At 40.3% G+C, this 23,156-nt stretch overlaps 1 protein-coding gene across 1 annotated transcript in view; it reads right to left on the reverse strand.

Moving 5' to 3' along the window:
- PCSK5 (proprotein convertase subtilisin/kexin type 5) overlaps positions 1-23,156 on the reverse strand; it is a 317,195-nt gene that overhangs the window by 35,892 nt on the left and 258,147 nt on the right. Inside the window, exons 11-13 of the mRNA XM_067744135.1 lie at positions 15,442-15,559; positions 13,363-13,551; positions 750-886 (exon numbers count right to left, since the gene is read on the reverse strand). Of these exons, the coding sequence (XP_067600236.1) occupies positions 750-886; positions 13,363-13,551; positions 15,442-15,559 (444 nt within the window). The remainder of the gene's footprint in view (positions 1-749; positions 887-13,362; positions 13,552-15,441; positions 15,560-23,156) is intronic.

Here is a 23,156-nt window from a genome sequence, read left to right on the forward strand (position 1 = left end):
GCGCCAAGTACTACTTAGGGCTCCATCACAGGCAACACAGGCTGCTGCAAAAATACTGTTCCATCTCCCATCTCATGCTGCATTTGTACTTTTCCTTATTTTATGTTACAAACAAGGTTCATACGTTAGCAAGAAGAGGGAAATAGGCCATGTGCGGCAACAGAGTCAGACCACCTGAAAAGAACTCTATTAACATCATTCATTTCCATGTTTTACGTATCAGGACAGTTTTCTCTTTACTTAGCTCCTGGGCTCACAAAGGGCAGAATGCTATCATGCATTCTCTTTAGTGGTAACCAGTTTAGCTGGCATAGGCCAGGCTCAATGTCTTGTCTGCACTGAAAATTAAATTTAAAGTAAATGCAGAAAAAAGATAGTCAAGGGAACTTGTCTCCTCTTATGACCATGCAATTTACCCATTGTAGGTGGACAAGGCTGGCTTGTTTATTGACAAAGAAAGTAAGGGAAGCTGGTTAGAGATATGGACCATATATTCTGAAATATCAATGAATAGCTGTCATGTTTCATCTTGTACTTATATCTAAATACTTATTCTTGAATTCGTATCCTTAAATTACTACTTTTCTAATGGCGATCTTGAGAATTGGAGTACAGGAAGACAACTCAAAGCACAGGATCATATGATAAAGGATAAAATTGATATATGAATGTGAAACACATTCCTTGGCCAGAACATACTCCATCATTTTTCTGTGCAATAAATCAAATTATAGAAAGGGAGTTCCTACCTGGAGTCTTGAAGTTCCTCAGCTGAGAGGGAGTGTCATAAACTTCCAGGATCCAGTCACCAGCAGCTCGTTCTCCCCAGCAATGAATGGTCATGAACTCCCAATTTTTAAATCCTTCCATGGAATGATCAAAAAGCCTGAGAGAGAACCATAAAACACTGTTTTTGTATGTTATTTAAAATCTAGTGAGTGTCACGTCAAGACCATGATGAGTGATCTCTCTGTATCTATCAGCATGTTCAGCTCAACACTGGAGGTTGTCTTCATCCTGGGCATCACCGATTAGTAGATCCAAATATATGCATATCATTGTTCTACCGGAGGGAAACAGGCATGGGGCTGGCTGTACAGTAACAAATCTGGGAGGGATAATGATGTGGGTATCAGGGAACCTAGGCTAAGATGCTACTCACAAGCCTGGTAGTACCAAGAGTTGATGTGGAGCAACTGAAGCTCTCTTACACTGCTGATGGAAACGCAAAATGGTGCAGCTGCTCTGAGCAACAGTTTGACAATTCTTACCATATGACGAAACAATACCCCCCCGCCCCGCCAGACATTTACCCAAGAGAAGTGAAGACATACGTCCACACAAAGAACTCCACATGAAGGCTCACAGCAGCTTTATTCATAATCATCAAAAACTGTTAGCAATTCAGATGTCCATCGACTGGTGAATGGGTAAACAAATTATGGTATATTCACAGAATGAAATAGTACCTAGTAATAAAAACTGTTGAACTGCTAATAACTGCAACAACATGAATGAATTTTGAAGGCATTAAGCTAAGTGGAAAAAGTCAGACACAACAGATCATGCACTATCTGATTCAATTTATATGACATTCTAGAAAATACTACTTAAACAGAAACAGATTAGTGGCTGTCAGGGGCTAGGAGGTAGGAGGCAGGGGCATGGTGGAAGTTTTGGGAATGAAGGAACTGTTTTATACCTTGAAAATAATGGCTGGTTATGCAACTATATATATTTGTCAAAACTTATTATTCACATTAAAAAGTGAATTGTATGTAAATTACTCCTCAATGAAAAACCATGCCCATTCATCTTATCCAGTTCAGGGAGTCATGCCTGGAACTGCAGCCTAAATTCTGCCCTTCCAGCCCTTCTAATAATTTTCTAAGTTCCTGATTCCCTATATGAAATCTCTTCCTGCTTGAAATCACTGGAATTACTTCTGTTTTCTGTGAAGTAATCCTGAGGGATACAAAATATAAAGAAAAATAAAGAGAATCCGAATCAAGAATCAAGAGATGTCAATAGATATGTATAAAATAGATATGTATAAGGCTAGCATATGAAGAAACAGGCATATTATTTACATAGGCATGTGACAGAGATTTGACTATCTGAAGAAATATCCAAAAGATTTCTATAGAGATGGGACCCAGAAAGTAGAAAATGAAAGATGGGGCAAGAGAAAAAAAAAATTTTAAGTACTTAAAATTATATACATCTATTATTTTTGTTGGGGCAAACAGAGAGGGAAAAGCATCTCTAGCATTGTCTTAGGAGCAACCGCGTCCAGTTACTGGGACATATCTGTCCTTCAGTGCAGACAAATACAAAGGTCATGACAAGTGGATGTTGACAGCTATTTAAGACATACAATCACCTCTCCTTGCTTTACTTTCCTGTTCACCAAGGAAACTGGTGGTTATCATTTGAACTTCCATGTGCATCTTCCCATTGGGAGAAAATGCACCCTTCTAAAAACAAAAATAACCAGTCTAATCTCATTATAACTTAATACATTACAATTCTGATTTTTTAAAGTGTTCTATCAATGTGTTTGAGGCTCCCTCTAAAATGCCAGCTGGATTCTGAAGCTGGAGGGTTAGGGGACGTAACTAGGGACCGTGTTAGGTAAATGGCTGACACTCGGCAGCTTTCCCTGGAGAAAAGCAATAAACAGGAAAATCACCTGTTGCATACTCCTGAGGTCTTGAAAGAAGAAAAATAAAAAGTATTTAGCAACATTCTCCAAGTGTCCCATGGTCAGAAAATTGAGAAAAGGCTGAGTCAAAGTTGAACAGATCTCTTTACTGGAGAACACGGCAGATCTTTGGAATATTCAAATATGTTTTGTTAATCTCCATACGGGGTTAATGGGAGGCAGTGATTTTCATACCTTATATGGACAGGAAGGCCTTTTTCTTTTTTTAGAATATCTGTATACTAACCTGTATACCTGTATACAGGTTCCTGTATACCTGTATACTGTATACCTGTATACCTGTATACAGTAACCTGTATACAGGTTACTAACCTGTATACCTGTATACTAACCTGTATAACCTGTATACAGGTTACTAACCTGTATAACCTGTATACAGGTTACTTCTGAACCAAAGGGTGTGGCATTTCAACGAGGACCATATTAGATCTGGCAGCTTTCCCTCATGATAACGGGGATGGAAACAGTGGCTCCTTACATGAATGTCTTCCCACTGAAAATGATCCTCGATAGATTATGGATGGTACATACATCCAGGAGACCTTACAATCCACGCACTACCACAATAGGTCTTGTTTCACAAGTTTGTGGCTTGAAACTGGACTTGGCCAGGAAGAAATTGTTGGGTCATTATAAACACAATTGACTTACCTACTGGGTCCTTCATGTAAAACCCAGAAAGTGTGTGTTGGGTGAAAACGAGACACAGAGGTAAGGAAGGAGGAACCTTTTCAAATGGTGCTTCCTGCCAGAGGGATGTTACTGAAGTGAATATTGTGACATAGAAATGGATGGAGGCAGAAAATTGGTCTAGAACCACTTCTTAGCCCAACAGTTCTAATTTCAGTTCCAATTCGTTGAGGCTGTTGTGCCATTTGAGGGCACTGAAGCGACAGCTTGTCACGTAATACCTTTCCAAGAGTGTCAAACTGAAAAGCAATTCCCAAACAGTTTAGACAGAACATTTGGCTCACGGCCTCACGTCCAAAAACTACAAAGGAGACTTGAGGCTGCCATCACATGAGGGGCAGTCTTGTTTCCACAACCTCAGCCAACTTTTAATTACTCATGGGTCAGTTATTTATTTGAGTGCTGGATTAGCAGACCCTATGTTTCTTCCCTTACACCCTTTCCTCTCCACCTTTGAAAATCATTCCATTGCTATCAATCATTTTAAAATCACATTTGGAACGAAAATTAAATATAAACTAGGTACCCAGAAGAACTATCCATAATCACCATTCAAATAAGTGTTTCAAAGCCCGAATGTAAACAGGCTTTGTCTATCTGGCTGAGTGGTTCCCAGCCCGGCCTCTTCACTTTATGCAGAGCTGGAATGCTCATTAGTTTCATGTGGACATAAAAGTTGAGGAGAGGAATTAAAATGCAGCCAAACACGATCACTGCATTTTGCTAAAAGAGTTGACGGGGAGAGAAATAGACACTGATTGTTATTGTTGTTTCAACTAGCTGGGCATTGACTTTTCTAATCCCCACCCTTTTATTTTTACTCTGATTCAGTACTTAAAACTATTCGCTATTTTTCGTATTGTACTATTTAAAAACCCTGCACCATCTGCATATAACAAAAGGTAATGTAGGTAGTAGACGAGATTTGTGTTGCAAAGAACATACTTGCTCAAACCAAGTGTCAAATCACTGGACAGCGCTAAAGAGATTCTAATTGTGTGGTCTTCGTTTATCAACTAAAAAGTCCAGTGCCCTGTCTGAACGTCTGTGCTGTGCCAACAGTGAAGAAAAGAGACACATGCCAACATTATTAGTGTGGATCAAATGTCAATAAAGCAGGGCCAGTGTGCTGAAAGCTGGAGTACACTAACTCCATACCCGTGTCCACATCTCCTGTTGCAGTGAAACCCTGTTCCGTGAACTTGACTTCATAATCATGTGCTCAATGAAATGATATATGCATGCAGGGGCACAAATCATGTATCCAGCTATTAAAACGGTGCCCACAGCCCTACCCCTGTGAGCGGTTTCCAATTACTTTGATGAAGATTGGTAGGAAGGACTGCCATTAAATGTAGTACGTCCTTTTGAGGAATTAACTTAGGAAATAACTCATATAATTACTGTAAGCTTTCTTTCCCCCTTTCACCTAAAAAGTCTAGCCAATGTGTCAAGGCTACAACATGCTTCTCTGATGTTATGGCAACTAAATAACAAGACATTTTGTAAGTACTGACAGCTATGTGTTATCAAATAATTATTTCTCAAACTGTAAATGGATCTTAATTTCAGAATCATCCACGACTACACAGACAGTATTTGTGTTCACTACAGAATTAGACATTAAACCAATATTTTGGAAGTCTTCTTTTTTCTTTTGGTTCTCTTTTTTGATTTTTAATATTTTCAGTGCTTCATCACAATTTAACCTAAAGCTGATAGAATGCTTAAAGCACTCATCTGGCTTAGTTGTACCTGAGCTTCTGATTTTCTTGAGATGTTCGGCTTTTGTAAGTTGTAAATAATTTGCTTCTGAAACGGTACTTAAAACACACTATTAAGTTTTTCTTTCTCTTCTAATCTAAATTGCTTCTTTAAGAAAGGTTGAGAGAAAGGTACTGGTTCTAGAGGTTTGGAGTACCTAAAAAGGTGAGTTTTCTAAAAAACTTTAAACGTGCACATTCTTACTAACTTACCAACCCCGAAATGCATTCCTTCTTGTGGGTACACGATGTAAGTGCTTAATCATCTTGAAGCTATATTCTTTAATAGTAGATGGCTTTTATCTAAATATCTGTTTTGCATTATAAACTCCTTTGTAAATGACTTTCACAGCACCCAGCAGCATACTGCTCACGAGTTTTTTGATGACATGAAAATAAGAAGAATGTGTTTGAAAAAGCTGGGTGATCTTTTAAGTTGGTGCCATTTAAAAGTCTGGTCTGTGGACGGGCAGCTTCAGCATCACCTGGGAGCTTATTAGAAATGCAAATTCACGGGCCTCACCTAGACGTTTAGAATCAGCCTCTCTGGGAGAGACCTGGCCAGCTGTGTGTGATAGTCACTCACCAGGCGCTTTGAAAAGCACTGCGTAAAGAAGGGTTAGCACTTATAAGTGCTTACTATGCTAGGAGCTTGCTGTATGTTATTCACTACTTGTAACAACCCTGTGAGGCAGATACTACTATGTCTGTTTTCTAGATGAAAGAATCACTTTTCCAAAGTCGATCGTAAAAATGGGTGAACTCAAGACAATCCCAGCTCTAAGCTCCAAAGGCTGTACCTTCTTTTGAATAAAGGAAGAGGGTTATTCTTATGGTGAGGCCTTACTGGAATATAAAACTTCCACAGCAAAAGTGTAATTCTGCAAGTCACACATACATTTATACAGCAGGACACTTTACAAAATGTCAGTAGTCTGTCATTGAACATTTGGGCAGGGACAAAAATATTCAAATAGAAACACCAGTTAAACACAGTTAATTATAGAACCCTATAGGTTGTGCAGAGGAGAAAGTGTACCTTCTTTCTACTTAAGACCATAATTAGAAGCAGAGATACTCATCTGTAATCAAATTTAGAAAGGGAGGCAAAGTTTCAGCTTTCAGTCAGAGGCCAAAATTTGGAACAGAGAGCCAATACAGCTAAACTAAATCTAAAACTCAATGAATTGGGGAAAGGGGGTGTATTTAGGGGAAGAAAAAAAAGCCAGGTTTTCATAATTCTAACAAATGCAGTTGAAGGAAGAATCTGATGGGATAAGCTTTTTGTTGGAAAATATGTAGGCAAGCAGAATTTGAACATGTGGTCGTATAAAGGCTTACATCTAGAGTTGCTCTTGTATCTGTTTTAAAGGGACCCAAGCCCACCTGATTGCCCCTACCCATGCCAGATCCCCACAGTCCCCCTAGAAGGAAAGAATTTGTGTCGATTATTCAGTTTGGTTTTTTGTTAGGCAGGGTGAACAGGCCAGAAGGAGGAGCAGAAGGGTGGGAAGACAGGAGAAAACAAAGGGAAGAGAAGGCACTAACTGTCCATTCCAGGATGCCTCTGTTTACTCGGGGCTCCCACCCACTAAACCATCAACCTGGCCTGCCCCGGGGGCGGGGGGGTGGGGGGGTTGCCTGCTGGGCTAATGGGGCATGCAGCTCGAGCTCGACTAGCTGAACGCTGCTGAGTGCCTTCCAGGGCTCAGCACCTGCAGATGCTCGGGTAGACCGTGCTTCCTGGAACAGCTGTTCTCCACAGGAGTTCCAGCCAGTGCCCGGCAGCCAGGACAGGGAAGCACTGAGGGGCTCCAGACGGCCCACACTGACAACATCTTCAACGACCTCGCTGAAAACCAGTTCCCTAGGAATTGTCATGGTGAGGGCATAAGCAATGTTGAAGACACTCCTTACTGAAAAGTTTAGGAAAATGTGGACTTCTGGAAAGCTGACCATGACCCCTTTCTTTTGGGAATTTACTGTTATGGATAGCATTTTCTGGTCCCAAGACCAGGACACAGATTTTGTCAATACTGAAATGAAGGTAATAATGCACGGGAGTTGCTGTCCTCTCAGCTTCCTTCCTAGTTTATTCTCCTTGTCTGTATGTCTAGTTTTTGCATCATTAAGGGGAGATGATGCTAAGTGAGCCTCGGATTCTGAGTCTGAGCTGAATCTCAGCATCCTTCCTTCTCACAGCAGCCAGTGCACAGGCCACTGTGAAGAGTTCTGCCTCATGGAGAAACAGAAGGGATCAAATGGGGACGACTCTTTGCCACCACAGCTGTACCTCTTCATCTCAAATGACCCCACTAGGAAAACGGTGTGTTTTAAACCTTTCAGAATTCCTATCTTTTAACTGCACAGTGTTCTTTGCTTTACGTGGTCCTCCTCAGAAATCTTGACTTCTTTCAAAGAAAGATAAGTGTCCAACAGGGGAACTATTTATTGCCCTCATTAATAATCTCTGACACACAAATAAAATACTTAGGAATAAAGTTGACCAAGGAAGTGAAAGATGTATATGCTGAGAACTATAAAACATTAATAAAGGAAATTAAAGATTCAAAGAAATGTAAAGATATCCCATGCTTTTGGATTGGAAGAATTAATATTGTTAAAATGGCCATGCTATCTAAAGCAATCTACAGATTTAATGCACCTGTATTAAATACATCACTGATTTAATACAGTATCAAATTACCCATGACATTTTTCACAGAACTAGAATAATCCTAAAATTTATATGGAACCATAAAAGACCCAGAATTGCCAAAGCAATCCTGAGGAAAAAGAGCAAAGCTGGAGGCACAACCCTCCCAGACTTCAGACAATACTACAAAGCTACAGTAATCAACACAGTGTGGTATAGGCACAAAAACAGACATATACATCAGTGGAACAGAACAGAGAGCCCAGAAATAAACCCACACACCTACGGTCAATGAATCTTCGACAAAAGAGGCAAGAATATATGCTGGGAAGAAGAATCTCTTCAGTAAGTGGTGTTGGGAAAGGCGGACAGCTGCATGTAAATCAATGAAGTTACAACACACCCTCACACCATACACAAAAATAAACTCAAAATGGCTTAAAGACTTAAACATAAGACATGACACCATAAAACTCCTAGAAGAGATCATAGGCAAAACATTCTCTGACATAAATCATAATACCAGTGTTTTCTTAGGTCAGTCTCCCAAGGCAATAGAAATAAAAACAAAAAAACCACAAATGGGACCTAATCAAACTTACAAGCTTTTGTATAGTAAAGGAAACCATAAACAAAATGAAAAGACAACATATGGAATGGGAGAAAATATTTGCAAATAATGTGACCGACAAGGGCTTAATTTCCAAAATATACAAACAGCTCATACAACTCAACAACAAATAATAAATAACCCAATCGAAAAATGGGCAGAAGACCTTAAATACACATTTCTCCAAAGAAGACATACAGATGGCCAATAGGCACGTGCAAAGATGCTCAACGTAGCAAATTATTAGAGAAATTCAAATCAAAACTACAAGGAGGTACCACCTCACACCACTCAGAATAGCCATAATTAAAAAGTCTACAAGTAACAAATGCTGGAGAGGGTGTGGAGAAAAGGGAACCCTGCTACACTGTTGGTGGGAATGTAAATTGATGCAGCCACTATGGAAAACAGTAGGGAGCTTCCTCAAAAAACTAAAAACAGAGCTACCATATGATCTAGCAATCACACTCCTGGGCATATATCTGGACAATACTATAATTCGAAAAGATACATGCACCCCTATGTTCATAGCAGCACTATTCACAATAGCCAAGTCAAGGAAACAACCTAAATGTCCATCCACAGATGAATGGATCAAGAAGATGTGGTACATGTATACAATGGAATACTACTCAGCCATAAAAAAGAACAAAACTGTGCCATTTGCAGCAACATGGATGCAACTAGAGAGTATCATACTAAGTGAAGTAAGTCAGAAAGAGAAAGACAAACACCATATGATATCACTTACATGTGGAATCTAAAATATGACACAAATGAACCTACCTATGAAACAGAAACACACTCACAGACATAGAGAACAAACTTGTGGTTGCCAAGGGGGGAGGGGGGTGGGGGAGGGATGGATTAGGACTGAGAGTTTGGGGTTAGCAGATGCAAATTATTACACATAGAACTGATAAACAACGAGTTCTTACTGTAATAGCACAGGGAACTACATTCAATATCCTGTGATAAAACATAATGGAAAAGAATATGAAAAAGAATATATGTATATGTATAAATGAATCACTTTGCTGTACAGCAGAAATTAACACAACGTTGTGAATCAACTATACTTCAATAAAAAAATAAATTAAAAAAAAATCTCTGCCATACAAATTCCTTCTAAACACTGACCTCATCACCTTTTCCTTGAGGAAAGGTATCACTGCCCTGCAAGCCAACAGGAAGGTCACCAGGAGCAAAGCAGACCTTCCCTTCACAGCCTGCCCACCCCCTTGTCGATGCCTCTTGCCTTCAGTTCCCAATCCTAGGAATGTGATTTGAAACAGGGCCAAGGTGAGAGGACATGAGGATTCCTTGTCATGAGGTGAGAGACTGGGAAGTTCTGAGTAGAGATTTCCTCTCATAAAATGAAAGCTTTGGAATATGCCAGAAGGAAAAGATGCCAAAGGAAATGGTCTTCCCTTAGCTGCCTCAGTAGGAGGGATGCTACTAGCGTCAAGTACAACAAGGACAGGGGAGCCAGGCCCTGGAAGGTGGGCAGACGTGGCTTTGGGACCAGGTGTAGCTGTTTTACAATTAAAGGGTCAGATGCTGAAAGCAGTGTTTTTGGGGAGCTATGGACAAATGAATTCATAACATCTGTTTACATCTCTCGGTGCCTCCAGTCCCCTCTGTCCACTCAAATTTGTCTACCTTTTCTGGGGTGGCTACTTATTTTCAGCACTGAGATGGAAGACAGACAAAAAAAGAGCACTTTAAGAAATGCTCCAGACCAAGAAGTGCACTCTGAGTGCAGATCTTATTCCCAGGAGGTAATGATGGGAGAGGCTAAAGTAAACCGCCAAGATCGGTCACCGAGCATCTGAAATGCCTGTTTCTTTTCTCTGACACAAGTCATGTAGCACTTTGGCGATCAGCACTTTGCAAAGAGCAAAGCGGATGTCTGCTGTTGAAGAATGCATGCAAGACTGAAGCCAGCGACACTGTAATCCACCAAATGCCTGTGATGCAACCCACAGCTCCCCAGCTCACAAGTTTCCTCACTGAAGTCATTTCCAGGGAAGCCAACAAGAAATACTGAAATATGCAGGAAGAGCCCAGAAAGGCTGAAGGCACTGAGTTTTCCAAGCAAACAGCAACTGTGGAGGGACTGTTTTTCTACAACGGAGGGGGCTCCAGGGAGAAGAGCTGCACATGTGTGAAGCCAACCTTCGTACTTCACCAGGGATCACCTGGATACTTCAAGTTCAATGCAAATGCACAGCAGTAAAGAAAAAAAGAACATCAAGAAAAAGGTCTTCCCTGGTTTTGGTAACAACAGCTGGTGTGACCTCCATTAATCATAGCATTGGGCATCTGCAGGCCTTGCTCGCTGGAGAGAAGCCTCAGGCAGGTAGCAGCGATGACCTGGCGGCAGCTGAGACCCCTGTCTGTGGAGGGAGGAGGGCGTGCCCAGCGACTGAGATACCAAAGCATCCTTTAGTTCCTTGCACCTGCATACCCTTAACCTGGCAAACTGCGCTTCATAGAGTACGAAGCCCAGGTTTCCCTATGCCCTAACAGAAGACATTAGGTTTTAAAGACAAACACAAGAAGACTTCTGCACACAGAAATAAAATGCAGTGAAAGACTCTGGAATCTGTACTCCTAGTCACTGTCACCAAGAAGTGCTACTGCTCTCTGTTTTTCTCACTGTCCTACAGCAGATGAGGTTGGAGATTTTGAAAAGCAACTGGTAATTCCTCAGTCTGACTTTCAGCTCTGCAGGCTTGCACTGGCCTTGGCCTCTCAACTCGTCTGGCATCTTGTCATTGTCCTAACAGAGATCACTACTGCTGTGGACACCTGGCATGTGGACAGGCGGCTGTGTCAACATAAGAGGTTGGCTTTCATTTGGACTGCATAGGCCTTTGACAATAAGGTTTTTGCCCCTATTAAATGTTCCTCTTGGAGAGAAACATCAAATGAAAGAAACTTACAGGCTTTTGGCTGTGGCTTGTATTTTAGAACCATAATGGGAATGGGGTGTATAAGGCAATCTGACATTTCCCCATCTGGTCCCACTTGTTGACAAGTATCCCCCACCCATGCTCTCAACCACTTGAAAAGCCAGTGAAGCAAAAGAAAACTTGTGTTAGAACATTCTGGCCTTTCAGCAGGATCCTGGCAATACAATTACCTGCTGGAGAAATGTTTGGAGGAAGTATGGGGAAAGGAAGAGGCTACTAAGAAAAAGTAAGTGCCCTCTTGGCCAATAAAGACTAAAGGGCCAACCTTTAAAACAGTGGTTAGCAAACTACAGTCAGTCCTCAAACCAAATCCAGCCCTTAGGCTGTTTGTGTAAATAAAGTTGTTATTGGAACACAGCCATACACATTCATTTATATTGTTTACAGTGGCTTTTGCACTCTAATGGCAGAGTTGAGTAGTGGCAATAAACACATGGCCTGCAAAGCTCAAAACATTTACTAACTGAATCTTTGTAGAAAAAAATCTGCCAAAACCTGTTTTAAAACAAATAGAATTTCCTTTAACTTTGGAAAGTGCTCTGGCAAGAGCATTCAGTTAATCTGTAACAAATGCCAGCAGACACTTAAGGGCAGGGGAGGGCATCTCAGAGGCCTAAGGATTTAGTGTTCTGCAATTCTTTTACAGGATAAAGAACAACAGGCGGCCCTCAATTTTTCTGCAGCATCCTTTTAATATTACCCACCTCTTAAATGTTATACTGTTCCATGCCTACAGATCCTAGGCGGCTTTGCACTCTCTGTTTATGTGTGGGCAGTGAGAGCTATGACCATCCCATCATGATGTGTAAGTGGCGCTCCCCCCGGCCCCACCCAGTTTTTAGGGTAGTAAGAAATTAAAGAACAGCTGTATATTTTTGAATTAATGTCTTTGGGGTTTTTTTTTTTTTTATTTATATCCAGGAGTGGAATTGCTGGGTCATACGGTAGTTCTGTTTTTAGTTTTTTTGAGAAACCTACATACTGTTTTCCACAGTGGCTGCACCAACTGACGTTCCCACCAACAGTATACAAGGATTCCCTTTTCTCCACACCCTCGCCAACATCTGTTACGTGTGTTCTTTTTGACGGTGGCTATTTTGACAGGTGTGAGGAGATATCTCATTGTGCTTTTGATTTGCATTTCCTCTGATGATTAGCAGTGTTGAGCATCTTTTCATGTACCTGTTGGCCATCTGCATTTCCTCTTTGGAAAAATGTCTATTCAGTTCTTCTGCCTGAAAAATGTCTGTTCAGTTCTTCTGCCTATCTTTTAATCAGGTTGTTATTTGAAAAGATATATGCACCCCAATGTTCAGAGCAGCACTATTCACAATAGCCAAGATATGGAAGCAACTTAAGTGTCCATCAACAGATGAATGGATAAAGAAGCTGTGGCGCGCACACACACACACACACACACACACACACACAGGAATACTACTCAGCCATAAAAAAGAATGAAATTTTTGCCATTTGCAGCAACATGGTTGAACTTGGAGAGCATTACACTAAGTGAAATAAGTCAGAGAAAGACAAATACTGTATGATATAACTTACATGTGGAATCTAAAACTACGATAAACTAGTGAATATAACAAAAAAAGAAGCAGACTCACAGATTTAGAGAACAAACTAGTGGACGGGGTAGGAGAGGTAATATATGGGTTGGGGAGTGGGAGGTACAAATTATTGGGTATATGATAGGCTCACGGATTATCCGTACCACACAGGGACTACAGCCAATATTTTGTAATAACTGTAAATGGAAAGTAACCGTTAAAAATTGTATAGAAAATCATGATCCTACAATATATGTACATGCACAATCCTCGACTTCTGAAAAAATAAAAAATAAAGCACAGCGGACTTTTTTGAGCTGAAAGAGTCGCTGGGCGTCATCGTGACCCCCACACACTGGCGGTCAGGGGCCATGTCTGTACCTGTTGGCCAAAAGCTGGGACCTGGTTCCTGAGGGCGAGGTCAGGTAGATGGCCAGGTCTCCCCTCCTGGGGTGGGTGATGGTGATGCGCACAACTACGTGTTCCAGGTAGCTGACGTGGTGGTTGGGATTGTCGGAGCAGCCCGACGCTTTGTAGACGGAGCGCACCGCACTGTTGGGCCGAACTGTCCTGCAACAGAGAGAAGGGGGTTTGAGCAGAGCACGAGGCAGAGCTCGGCTGCGTGAGCCTGCAGGCCTGGAAGGACCGCGTGATGCAATGCAAGCCATGGTCGCTGGAGACTAAGGGACACAGTGTCATTACCCAAATGATTAGGTCGTTTAAGGGAGTAACCCTAGTTAGGGTGGGAAAGGTGCAAGTGAGAGGAAAGGAGGAATGAAGGTTCTTTTATCTTCATGCAGGTAGTGGATATCAATCTTGTTCAGATAGATTGCTGGGCCCTGGTGCTGGAGTGTCTGATTCAGTAAGGCTGGGGTGGGTCACAAGAATATGCCTTTCCAACAAGTTTCCAGGCGATAGGGATGTTGCTGATCTGTGGAATCCACTTTGTGAACCACCAGTATAGGGTACTGTTGTACAGTGGAGGCTTGGGGATGACTATGACCTTGATTCAAATCCCTGGTCTACCATTTCCTTTCTCTATAAGCCAAGCGCACACTCTTCCGCTTGCCTACAGGCTCCTGTCTTCTTCACTAGCTTCCTCCTGTGCCACTGTGCCCCTTGAACACTGGGTTCCAGCCACACTAGCATTGGTTCAAGTTCTGGGATAATTCAAGTTTACCTTAGCCACTTTGCATACACTACTCTGCCTCTAGTGCTTTTTTGCTGCTGTTCCTATGGCTGACTCTTCTTTCATAGTCAAAGCTTAAATTTCACTCTCTAAGATGGTCACTGAACCATAGGAAAAACATGTTCCCACCTTTTATTTACTACCCCTTTTATTTTCAGCATTCGCTTATTGTCATTTGTAATGATCTACTTATTATATTATTTTGGTTTGACTCCCCCGCTAGACGGTAAGCTCCACAAGGGCAGGAAGCATTTCTTATTCCGGTTTCTATCCCTAATTATCTAGCCCAGTGCTTGATAGCCAGTAAGTGCTTGATAGCAAGAAAAATTGTTGCTGAATTGGTAAATGAATTTGTGAATGAATAAACAATTATTCCATTTGATCCCATTTCCTCCTTTGTCAAAAGGGAATAGTACCCAAGTTGTTATAAAGTTTTAAGAAGAAAACACGTTGTTTCTAACACTTGGCTTGACCTGTAGTAAGAGCTCAGTAAATACCGGTTAACTTTTTACTTCTTTTTTTTTTTTCTCTTATTCTTTGCCACAAATGGGGGAAAAAAAAAACTTAGTCCACTTATTTCTGCTTCCTAACAAGTTCCTCAAGAATGATAATGGCTCTAGTTTTATTACAAACCAAAGTTCTTACGTATTTTTCCGAGCTAACTCTCTAAAAAGAAAGCTGAAAGCAAATTACTAATAAAATCACTAAAATAAATCCTATTCTTCGGATTCAGCGCCTAGGAGAGACTTCACTATCACTTGATGAATCCAATCAGCACAGCCTCCAAGTTTGTGAGGCTGAAACAGGGGACGAGGCCCTGGAAGCTGAGTAAACTGCAATCTCTTTTACTGGGCATCCTGCATCAATCTTCAGAGAACTACATGGTGTGCAGTTAAGTTTCCAGAACATAAGGTTTAGTTTTGGGAGTACACCAACTTATGGGGAATATTTCTACCATAAAATATGGGGAATACGTCTACCACCGATTAGAAATATTGACAGAGTAGAAACTTGAAGAATGCCCATCTGTAAGGGTCCCCCCCCCATCCCCTTGTAAGATACGTTTTTCTTTTAAGGATCTTTGGGTTATACTAGTGTGTATTTAATGGCTTAGGGTCTTAAGACATTCTATTAGAATTTTATAATTACATTAGAAAAATACTACACAAGTTTCTAGTTTCCATGTGCAACACAGGGCTGTCTCAAGATAGCTGCACTGGCCTAATCTCTTTTAGGGCACTGTCATGCTGTCTGCTTGCAGCAAACATTACTTGATTTGTCGGTCTGTGCTCTCCACACACACGTGCTGCTGGGGAACAGTGGTCCACTTCTCCGCCTCCATCACCATGGCTTCCGCATCCATCAGTCCAAATCCGTAGAGATGGCTCACTACAGAAGGCAAGAAGTTGGTCAGCTTTACCGTAGTTAGCAGCAACCTAGGCCATATATGTTGAGTTATACTTTCACACAGTAGAAAACCCAGACGCAACCCTACGGGAGCCAAGCTTTCTTTGTAGCAATGATTAAAAAAACAAATAAAACAAGTAAACAATCATAAGAAAATAAGATGAATGCATATTATTCATTGAATATGTTCTATAACTAGTAACATGACTACCATTTATGAATTGTTACTACATGGCAGGCACTAGTCCATATGTTTACGTTTAATTCTCCCAACAATCTTAAGATGTTAGTGCTATTATTATTATCATTCATGGATGAGAAAACTGAGGAAAGAGAGAAACTAGGCTAAGATTGACCAGCAATTCAGTGGTTGAGCCAAATTCTAACCCACATAGATTTACTCCCAGGCCTCACTGTTAACCACTTGTATTCAAGTGATAACATCACCAATTTTGTAAGATAAAATAATTAGTAGGTTTAAAGAGAAGTGTATACAACTTCAAAAATACAAATTTTCTGACCTATCTAGTATTTTGGTTGAAAATCCTGCAAGACATAAATTATTATCTTTCCTCTGGCATATGAAAAATTTATTAAACTTCATGCATGAAATATCTGGAGGCCTCTAGACTTTTATGCCAGCTTCTTATCCTCGAATGTTATAAACTTTTAGCTCTCAATGAGAAATACCTATTGATCTAAAGCTAAATTTGACGTAACTGTCTCAGAAGTTTCAATTACATATAGGAATATTTTAATGATGATACAGTGAGATCTACATTTGCAGCTCTTTCTAAAAATACTTTAAAATCCCAGCTGAATGCTTAAAATCTCCACCTTGCATTAAACTCTCTCATATCTTTATATTTAACACAGAGTCCTACTTCGACCAGATTTATTGCCTAAAACATTTCCTTATGACATGAATTACTTTATGCAGAAATGTCTAGAGATGCCCATGCTTATGGATTATTTAAATACTTCAGCTTGAAATTCAAGATATTCTATGATACAGTCCCATTCTACTTTCAAAACAACCTCCTCACCAAACCTTCTGCGTTAGCAAGGTCAGTCACTCCTCTGCAGTCCCAGTCATATCTTGCTCTTTCTGCCTCACTGCCTTTGCTCATGCTGAGCCCTCGGCCTGCAGCTCCCTCACTCATCCTCTCTGCAGAGTCAAACTCTACTCTTCTAAGTTCCTGAAGGCCTAGCTGGTCTATCTTCTCCTTCTTGAAATAGTCTCTGACCAATAAAAGTCAATAGACATTTACTGAATTTCAACCATCTGTGATGAGTGAATTTTCTCCTTTCTAGACCTATAACTTTAATGAATTTGTCAATCCATCTGCCCTTCTGCCCATCTAGCCAGCCATCCATTCATCCATCCGTCCATGCATCCATCCACCTATCCAACATTTCTTGAGTGCCTTCTATACGTGCCAGGCACTGTATTATGCACTGCACTTTTTACCTGTGTCATCTATTGAATGGCTAATTAACTCTCTGTCAGCATGTCTTTTTACCCCAAATGTATTAGAAACTGCTTGATGGTAGGAACTAGGACTTATATGTCTTTATCTGTTTCATGGAAGTGAGCAGAACTTTACACACATGGGAGGAAATTACAGCATATAAAAAGGAAAATTGTGCTAGGATTCAGAAATACTGCTCCATTTCTGCTATTGGCTGATCATATAACTTTTGGCAAACAAGATAAAATATCTAACCCACAATTTCCTTGCGTGGGGATATTATTATCTATCCCATCACCATTACTAAATTGATTATTATTATATATCCTATATGAGAAAATCTGTGTAAAGAACTATACAAATGGAAGTGCTCATTATTATATCAGATACTCAGCCAGACAGGACATACTGAATAAAACAGAATAAAAGTACTTTGCTATGGCAAGGATATATTTAGGATTTTTATACATGTACTTTTGTAACTTTTATTATAAGTGATTTTTTTCTTGATTAAAAAGTAATGTATGTTCATTGTAAAAACTTGTAAATACATCCAGAAAAGAATAAAATAGAACTCATCACAAGTCGGTAAATGCTACTAAAAATTCTATTTAGTTTTATTTATATAGTATTATGTGAGGTAAGCTTGCCGCCTTAATTAAAAAAGATACAGAGTAACCCACATAATAGAGGAGAAATGTCAAATTTGGGCTTAAGGAAACGAAGTTGTGGAGAGCTTTTGTTAAAGTTCATATAAATCCTATGTTGTCACTTATCACTTAACCATAGTCTATATCATTTCATCATGAATACTCTAAGGTATTTTCTTTCCCTGGAGGAATTGAAATTATTGCCGAAGACACAATACTAGGCTGACTCTGCATGGTGCACGAATATCCCCAGACTAGCGTCAAGCGGTTTTAAACCCGTACAATTTATCACTTAGTCTCAGTTTAGGGAAATGAGATAAGAGATTTGATTGATATGAGGGGAGTAGGGAAGAGGGTAAGTGGGGGCCTGGGGAGGGTAAGGGCTTTGAATAGTCTACAGAGTGGGTGCCTGGGCCCCAGCTCAGCTGTGCACGCTGCTGTTCCCTACCTCCCCACACCCCACCCCCAATAACTGTCAACTTAACCTTTAGGACATAAATTAACACACAGAGTCATCAAATACAACAAACACTTCATGACTGTTAAACAACCACTCGAGTTAAGTAGAAAAGCACCTTGAGTCTTTATGAAGGCCGTAAATTTGTTTCGGTTTCCGATTCAGTTCCTACCCTCCAGAGACAAGGTCTGTTCACGCAACACTCAAAGGAGGTGCTCAGAACAGAGGCTGAGTAGCTGCAGTAAAACTACAGACTGGCAGGTCAACAGAAAGAAAAGTGTATATTAATAAAATATTAATAAATGAGGGAATCAGAAGAGATCATTGAAGTCCATTGAATCAGTAACGGAGCTTTTCAGAAATTTAAATTATTTTAAGATACCTGAAATTGTGTATCTGCCCACAATCGTGATACACAGTCTAAGAAAAAAATGAAATAAATTTATTTCTTCTTTTTTTGGGGGGGGCGGTGCTGACAATATATCAACTCTGTGTATTCTGATTGGCAGTTATTTGTTTGGTTTTTGGCAAATACTAATGAGAAGATAATTACACAATGAATGTGTTGGGCAGATAAACTCCTTCAAAACATGGTGTCAACAGGGAAACAAGCCATTAAATGGTATGGGAGCACTAGTCATTTTTCTGATAATTTTTTATATAATATAAAGTTTCACATTCTAAAATTAGCTATAAATTCAGAAACACTGTTCTGTTTGAGTCAACCATTTGAGTCAAGCCTTGCCCATCACACTGTTACCACTGTTACCATGCCCCATGGAGTATGATTTCTTACAGTGGCTGCAGAACAGCTGGCTTAGAGATGAGGTTCCATATGTATTTGTGAAGTGAATGAATGTAACTGATTAGAGAAATTTTCTGTAATTCACCAAGTGGCATAAAGTGTTTTTAGGAGAATTGTAAGGGGGAATTAGGAGCTCTGTTCTTTTTGTGACTGACTACTATAAAGTCATCATTAATACTCAAAATGTATTCAAGTATAGAGCCAATATTCCTATTTTTAAAATTTATGATTACCTGTATAGCAAATATACCAGCAAACAACTGGTTGTGATATGGCCATTCCATAACTAAAATAGTTTTATCTATGCACGTTTCTCATGCCAAGATCAGAGCAAATCCTGAGCCTGAAAGTAACTTCGGGATGATCAAGTGGGACCTCTCTGTGCAAGCACTGTGCCAAATACAAAATTCTTTGAATTCAATATTTAGGAAGACGTGGAGGGAACAAAGCATGTATATACATTAACTAAAGATCTCGGAGCACAGTTAAGACATGTATTTCAGAAAGTACATTTATCTCTTGGTAGAATGATGCTGAACAAGCTTAATAAAGGGAATCTGAAAAACTTGCTTAGCGTTATATTTGTTCCATTAGGCGGCATGACTGTTTCTGCAGATAAGTTCCGAAAAGTGGAACTGCCTGGCACCAGAAGTTTAACTAGTTTTTATGCCAAGTAATCCAAAAGCTTCCCTGCTTGGACTAGTCAGATGGCCGAGAGAAGGCAGGAAAATAGATAATGTTCTCCGGCAGGTATACTTCCATCTTCTGATGAGACCAGAAGTGCCAAGAGGAGCTAATCATTAAATACACAAGTAAACAGTTGCAAAGTTCAAAAGCAGATACACTTAATTTAGACCACAGGGCTAGCTATGAGACCTAAAAAAGTCAGTTCTAAAGAAAAGTTAGAAAGCTCAGTAGGAAAAGAAAAATTAGAAGTTTCGGGCACAGGAAGCTATAACCAGGGAAATTTGGTGTACTTCTATCTCTCTTAGCGGACATCCTTGCTGATGCCAGCTATTTTAAATCGTTTTTAGAAAAATACCATACTGAATACATATTTCATAACTCTAAAATGGCTATTAGTAAAGCACTCACTATATACTAAAGTAATTGATTGGAAAAAGTTGTGTGTGTGATTTTTTTTTTAAGTTTCTGAGGTTCCTGAAGTAAGGCTCTCTGCTACCAGCTGTCAGATGTACAGATAATGCTATGTAGCATCCAGTGTAAAGTAGGGCAAACAACAACAAAAACCATCCAAGTTGCCTATGAGAGATTAAAAATTTTGCCTGTGACTGAAAAAAATACAACTAAGTGACAGCTATCCATTCCTGAGCATTTAATATAAAAGTACAGCCAATTTCTTCCACTGGGGAAATCGTTTCTTATGACTAACACAACTAAATGCCTAGGTTTACCCAGAGGTGTCCTGGTTTTAGCACTGAAATCCTGTGTCCCGGGGAAAGCCTTCATTCATGGACAAACCAGGAGAGTGGCTACCCCACGTGGAACCAAGGGAGTAAGGTGATGCTCTTATGGGGTGGCACAGAGCTCTCACATCTGTTAATATCAATAATCCAGTAACTAGAAGACGTATGGGCATCCTGAACTTGTATTTGTTGAGATGCACGTGATCATCAAAATATAAAAGATGGTTGATAAGTTAGGTTTAATTATTCAATTCTTAGAAAGGGTCAATTTCAATACACTTCGCCAATAGAAGCTAAGAATTTATGCCATTAATTATGATATCACTCGTGGGGTTTGGAGCACCTACTACGTATTCAAAACAATGAGGCTCCAAAAGAAACAGAAACTGCTATGTGTTCTCAGGCCAGCAGGAGATGAGACAAGAATAACTCTATGATTTCACTAAGAAACAAGTAAAAGCGATAACTGTGTCGTCACTGTGTAAGTGTAAAAAGACTTCAAAAGAGTAAGAAATCAGTAAAAAAGACAACGGATGTAAAGCAACTACTAGAGCCTGCTCTACACAAAGTACTCAATAAATGTTAGCTGAGATTTGGAGTCAGGTAAGATGACCCAAGAAGGGAAGGTGATATTTGGACTGGGCTTTGGTGTCCACATCAGATTCAGTGAGGTGGAGATGCAGGGAGGACAACCAGGTGCCGGGATGGAACCTCCAGTTAAATAATCATCAGGTCTGGATGTGGTTCTTTGGCGCAGTGAGGAAACCAGCAGCCCCAGCGTGTGGGGTGAGTGGTCAGCGGGGGATGGGCATTAGCAGTCTACTTAGTAGGAAATAAGGGGAAGAGAGTGGACTGCGGGAGAACTGGATGCCAACCGTGACAGTGGGGTGTCTTCTGCCATCAGTCAGGCTGTTGCTATTCTATTGATACCTAAGGGTAAACCACCAGACTGAGAGGTCGTTATGCAAAATGCAAATTCCTGTCTTGAGGGGGGCTGCCTGATCTGCAGGGTGGGGTTGAAACTCCGACTGAGATCAGAGAGCTCCTGCAGCTGTCAGAGTCCTCGCACCTTTGGGTTCTTTGATCCTCAATGTGCTGAACCACCTGTTCTGAAATAACTGCTCCCACCAGAGACCGTGTGCCTCCTGCACCTACTAATCAAGCCAGACCAAACGTGCACAATAAGCAGAGGGTGTGCAACGCACCCCATTGCACATGCATAATGTAAGTGCTTCAGTACTGCTTCTTTTAAAGTGGAAATAAACAGCTAAATACGAAAACATAAAATGTAAGATTTATAAACATGAAGAGGCGGAAAGTAATACTCTTCCGTCTCCTATGTCAGCACTTCTACACTTAAACATCTCGATAGATGAAAGCCAGGATGCTTGCAGAATTAGCCTTTTCTTCTCTTTCCTTACTCAGACATCTATCTCTTCATTACATACCCTTTAAATTTCAGTGTGAAAGGCACATAAGCTTCTTAGAGAATCAGAACTCTAGTTGCAGTGCCTTCTTCTGCCTCTCCCTACAAGATGCAGACTCCCTGGGGGCAGGAAAACCTTGCATCCAGCACCTGCCTTATTGCCTTACTTTGCATAGTTTGTTTCCAGCTTTCCTTTGCTTTTCCTAAAATCACAGGCTCTACTAACAACTCCAGCCGGATCCAAAGATGCCAGCCATCACCAGCACTACCGAGGACTTGCATGTGGAAAGTTTCCAGACACTGATACTTGGCTGTCTGCGGGGTCTGCACTTGAAAGCGCCCCTCAGGATGTGTTTGGTTAGCAGCTACAGGTAGTCAGACAGGCTCATCATTACAGAGACGAAGTAAAAAGAGTTTAGGAAACCACTGCTGAGTTCTTCTCCTCCATGTACAATGTACTTCATTATACATGATTTATATGTACACAATTTATTATATATGCATATATAAAGTACATATTTATTCTAATCTTTTAAAATTTACAGAGTTAAGGAGATATGCCTGCCTTCCCTTAAGGGCATTAAGAAAAGATAAACATGTCACATTCTTTTCTCCTTTTCTCTGGCCATTCTTTTGTTTGCTTCCAACGTGGTGGTCATAATGGGCAAGTAATTTGCTTAAGGTAATTGACTAGTATTTCTTGAATGGAGGTAGGAAAACTATTTTACCACCTTGGGGAAACTTAGCCATGTATTCCTGGGCATACAAGCATAGATGCTGTGCTTGCTTTTAGGAAACTAAGATTGTTTGGACAGAGATGAGAACAAAATTAAAAATGTACTACAAGGGCCTTTGGGTAAAAGCTAATTGAAGATTAGACTGACCATATAGCTCCCCAGCCTAGATCTTCTTGGTCCATAACTTGGATAAACAATTACCAGACTGGGATCTTAATGAGCCAGCAGTCAAAAATTCTTATTTGTGAATTATTCATATTATTTTAGATAACTCTTCATTTAATTTTCGTTTACTTTTGCTTTTTTCCTTAAATTCTCATAAAAGAATGGCATAGAAAATCTGGTTGATATTTATTTCAAGTGAGTGTATTTTCATACTCTGTAGTTAACAGAGGTTGCAAAGATATGGTTATTTCATCTAACTACACCAAACATCCATGGCTCACCTGATATGAAGCCATTACCCACTGCTGATATGATGGTTGGCAAACCACAAAGAGTGACACATAGAAGAAATTATTCCTTGCGGCTGGGAATGTCATCTTCTGATTGGGAAGAAAGCTAACACTTATCTTTCTAAGTTTCAAGCATTATATAAGGCTTCT

This window comes from Pseudorca crassidens, chromosome 7, assembly GCF_039906515.1.
Source record: "Pseudorca crassidens isolate mPseCra1 chromosome 7, mPseCra1.hap1, whole genome shotgun sequence".
NCBI lineage: Eukaryota > Metazoa > Chordata > Mammalia > Artiodactyla > Delphinidae > Pseudorca > Pseudorca crassidens.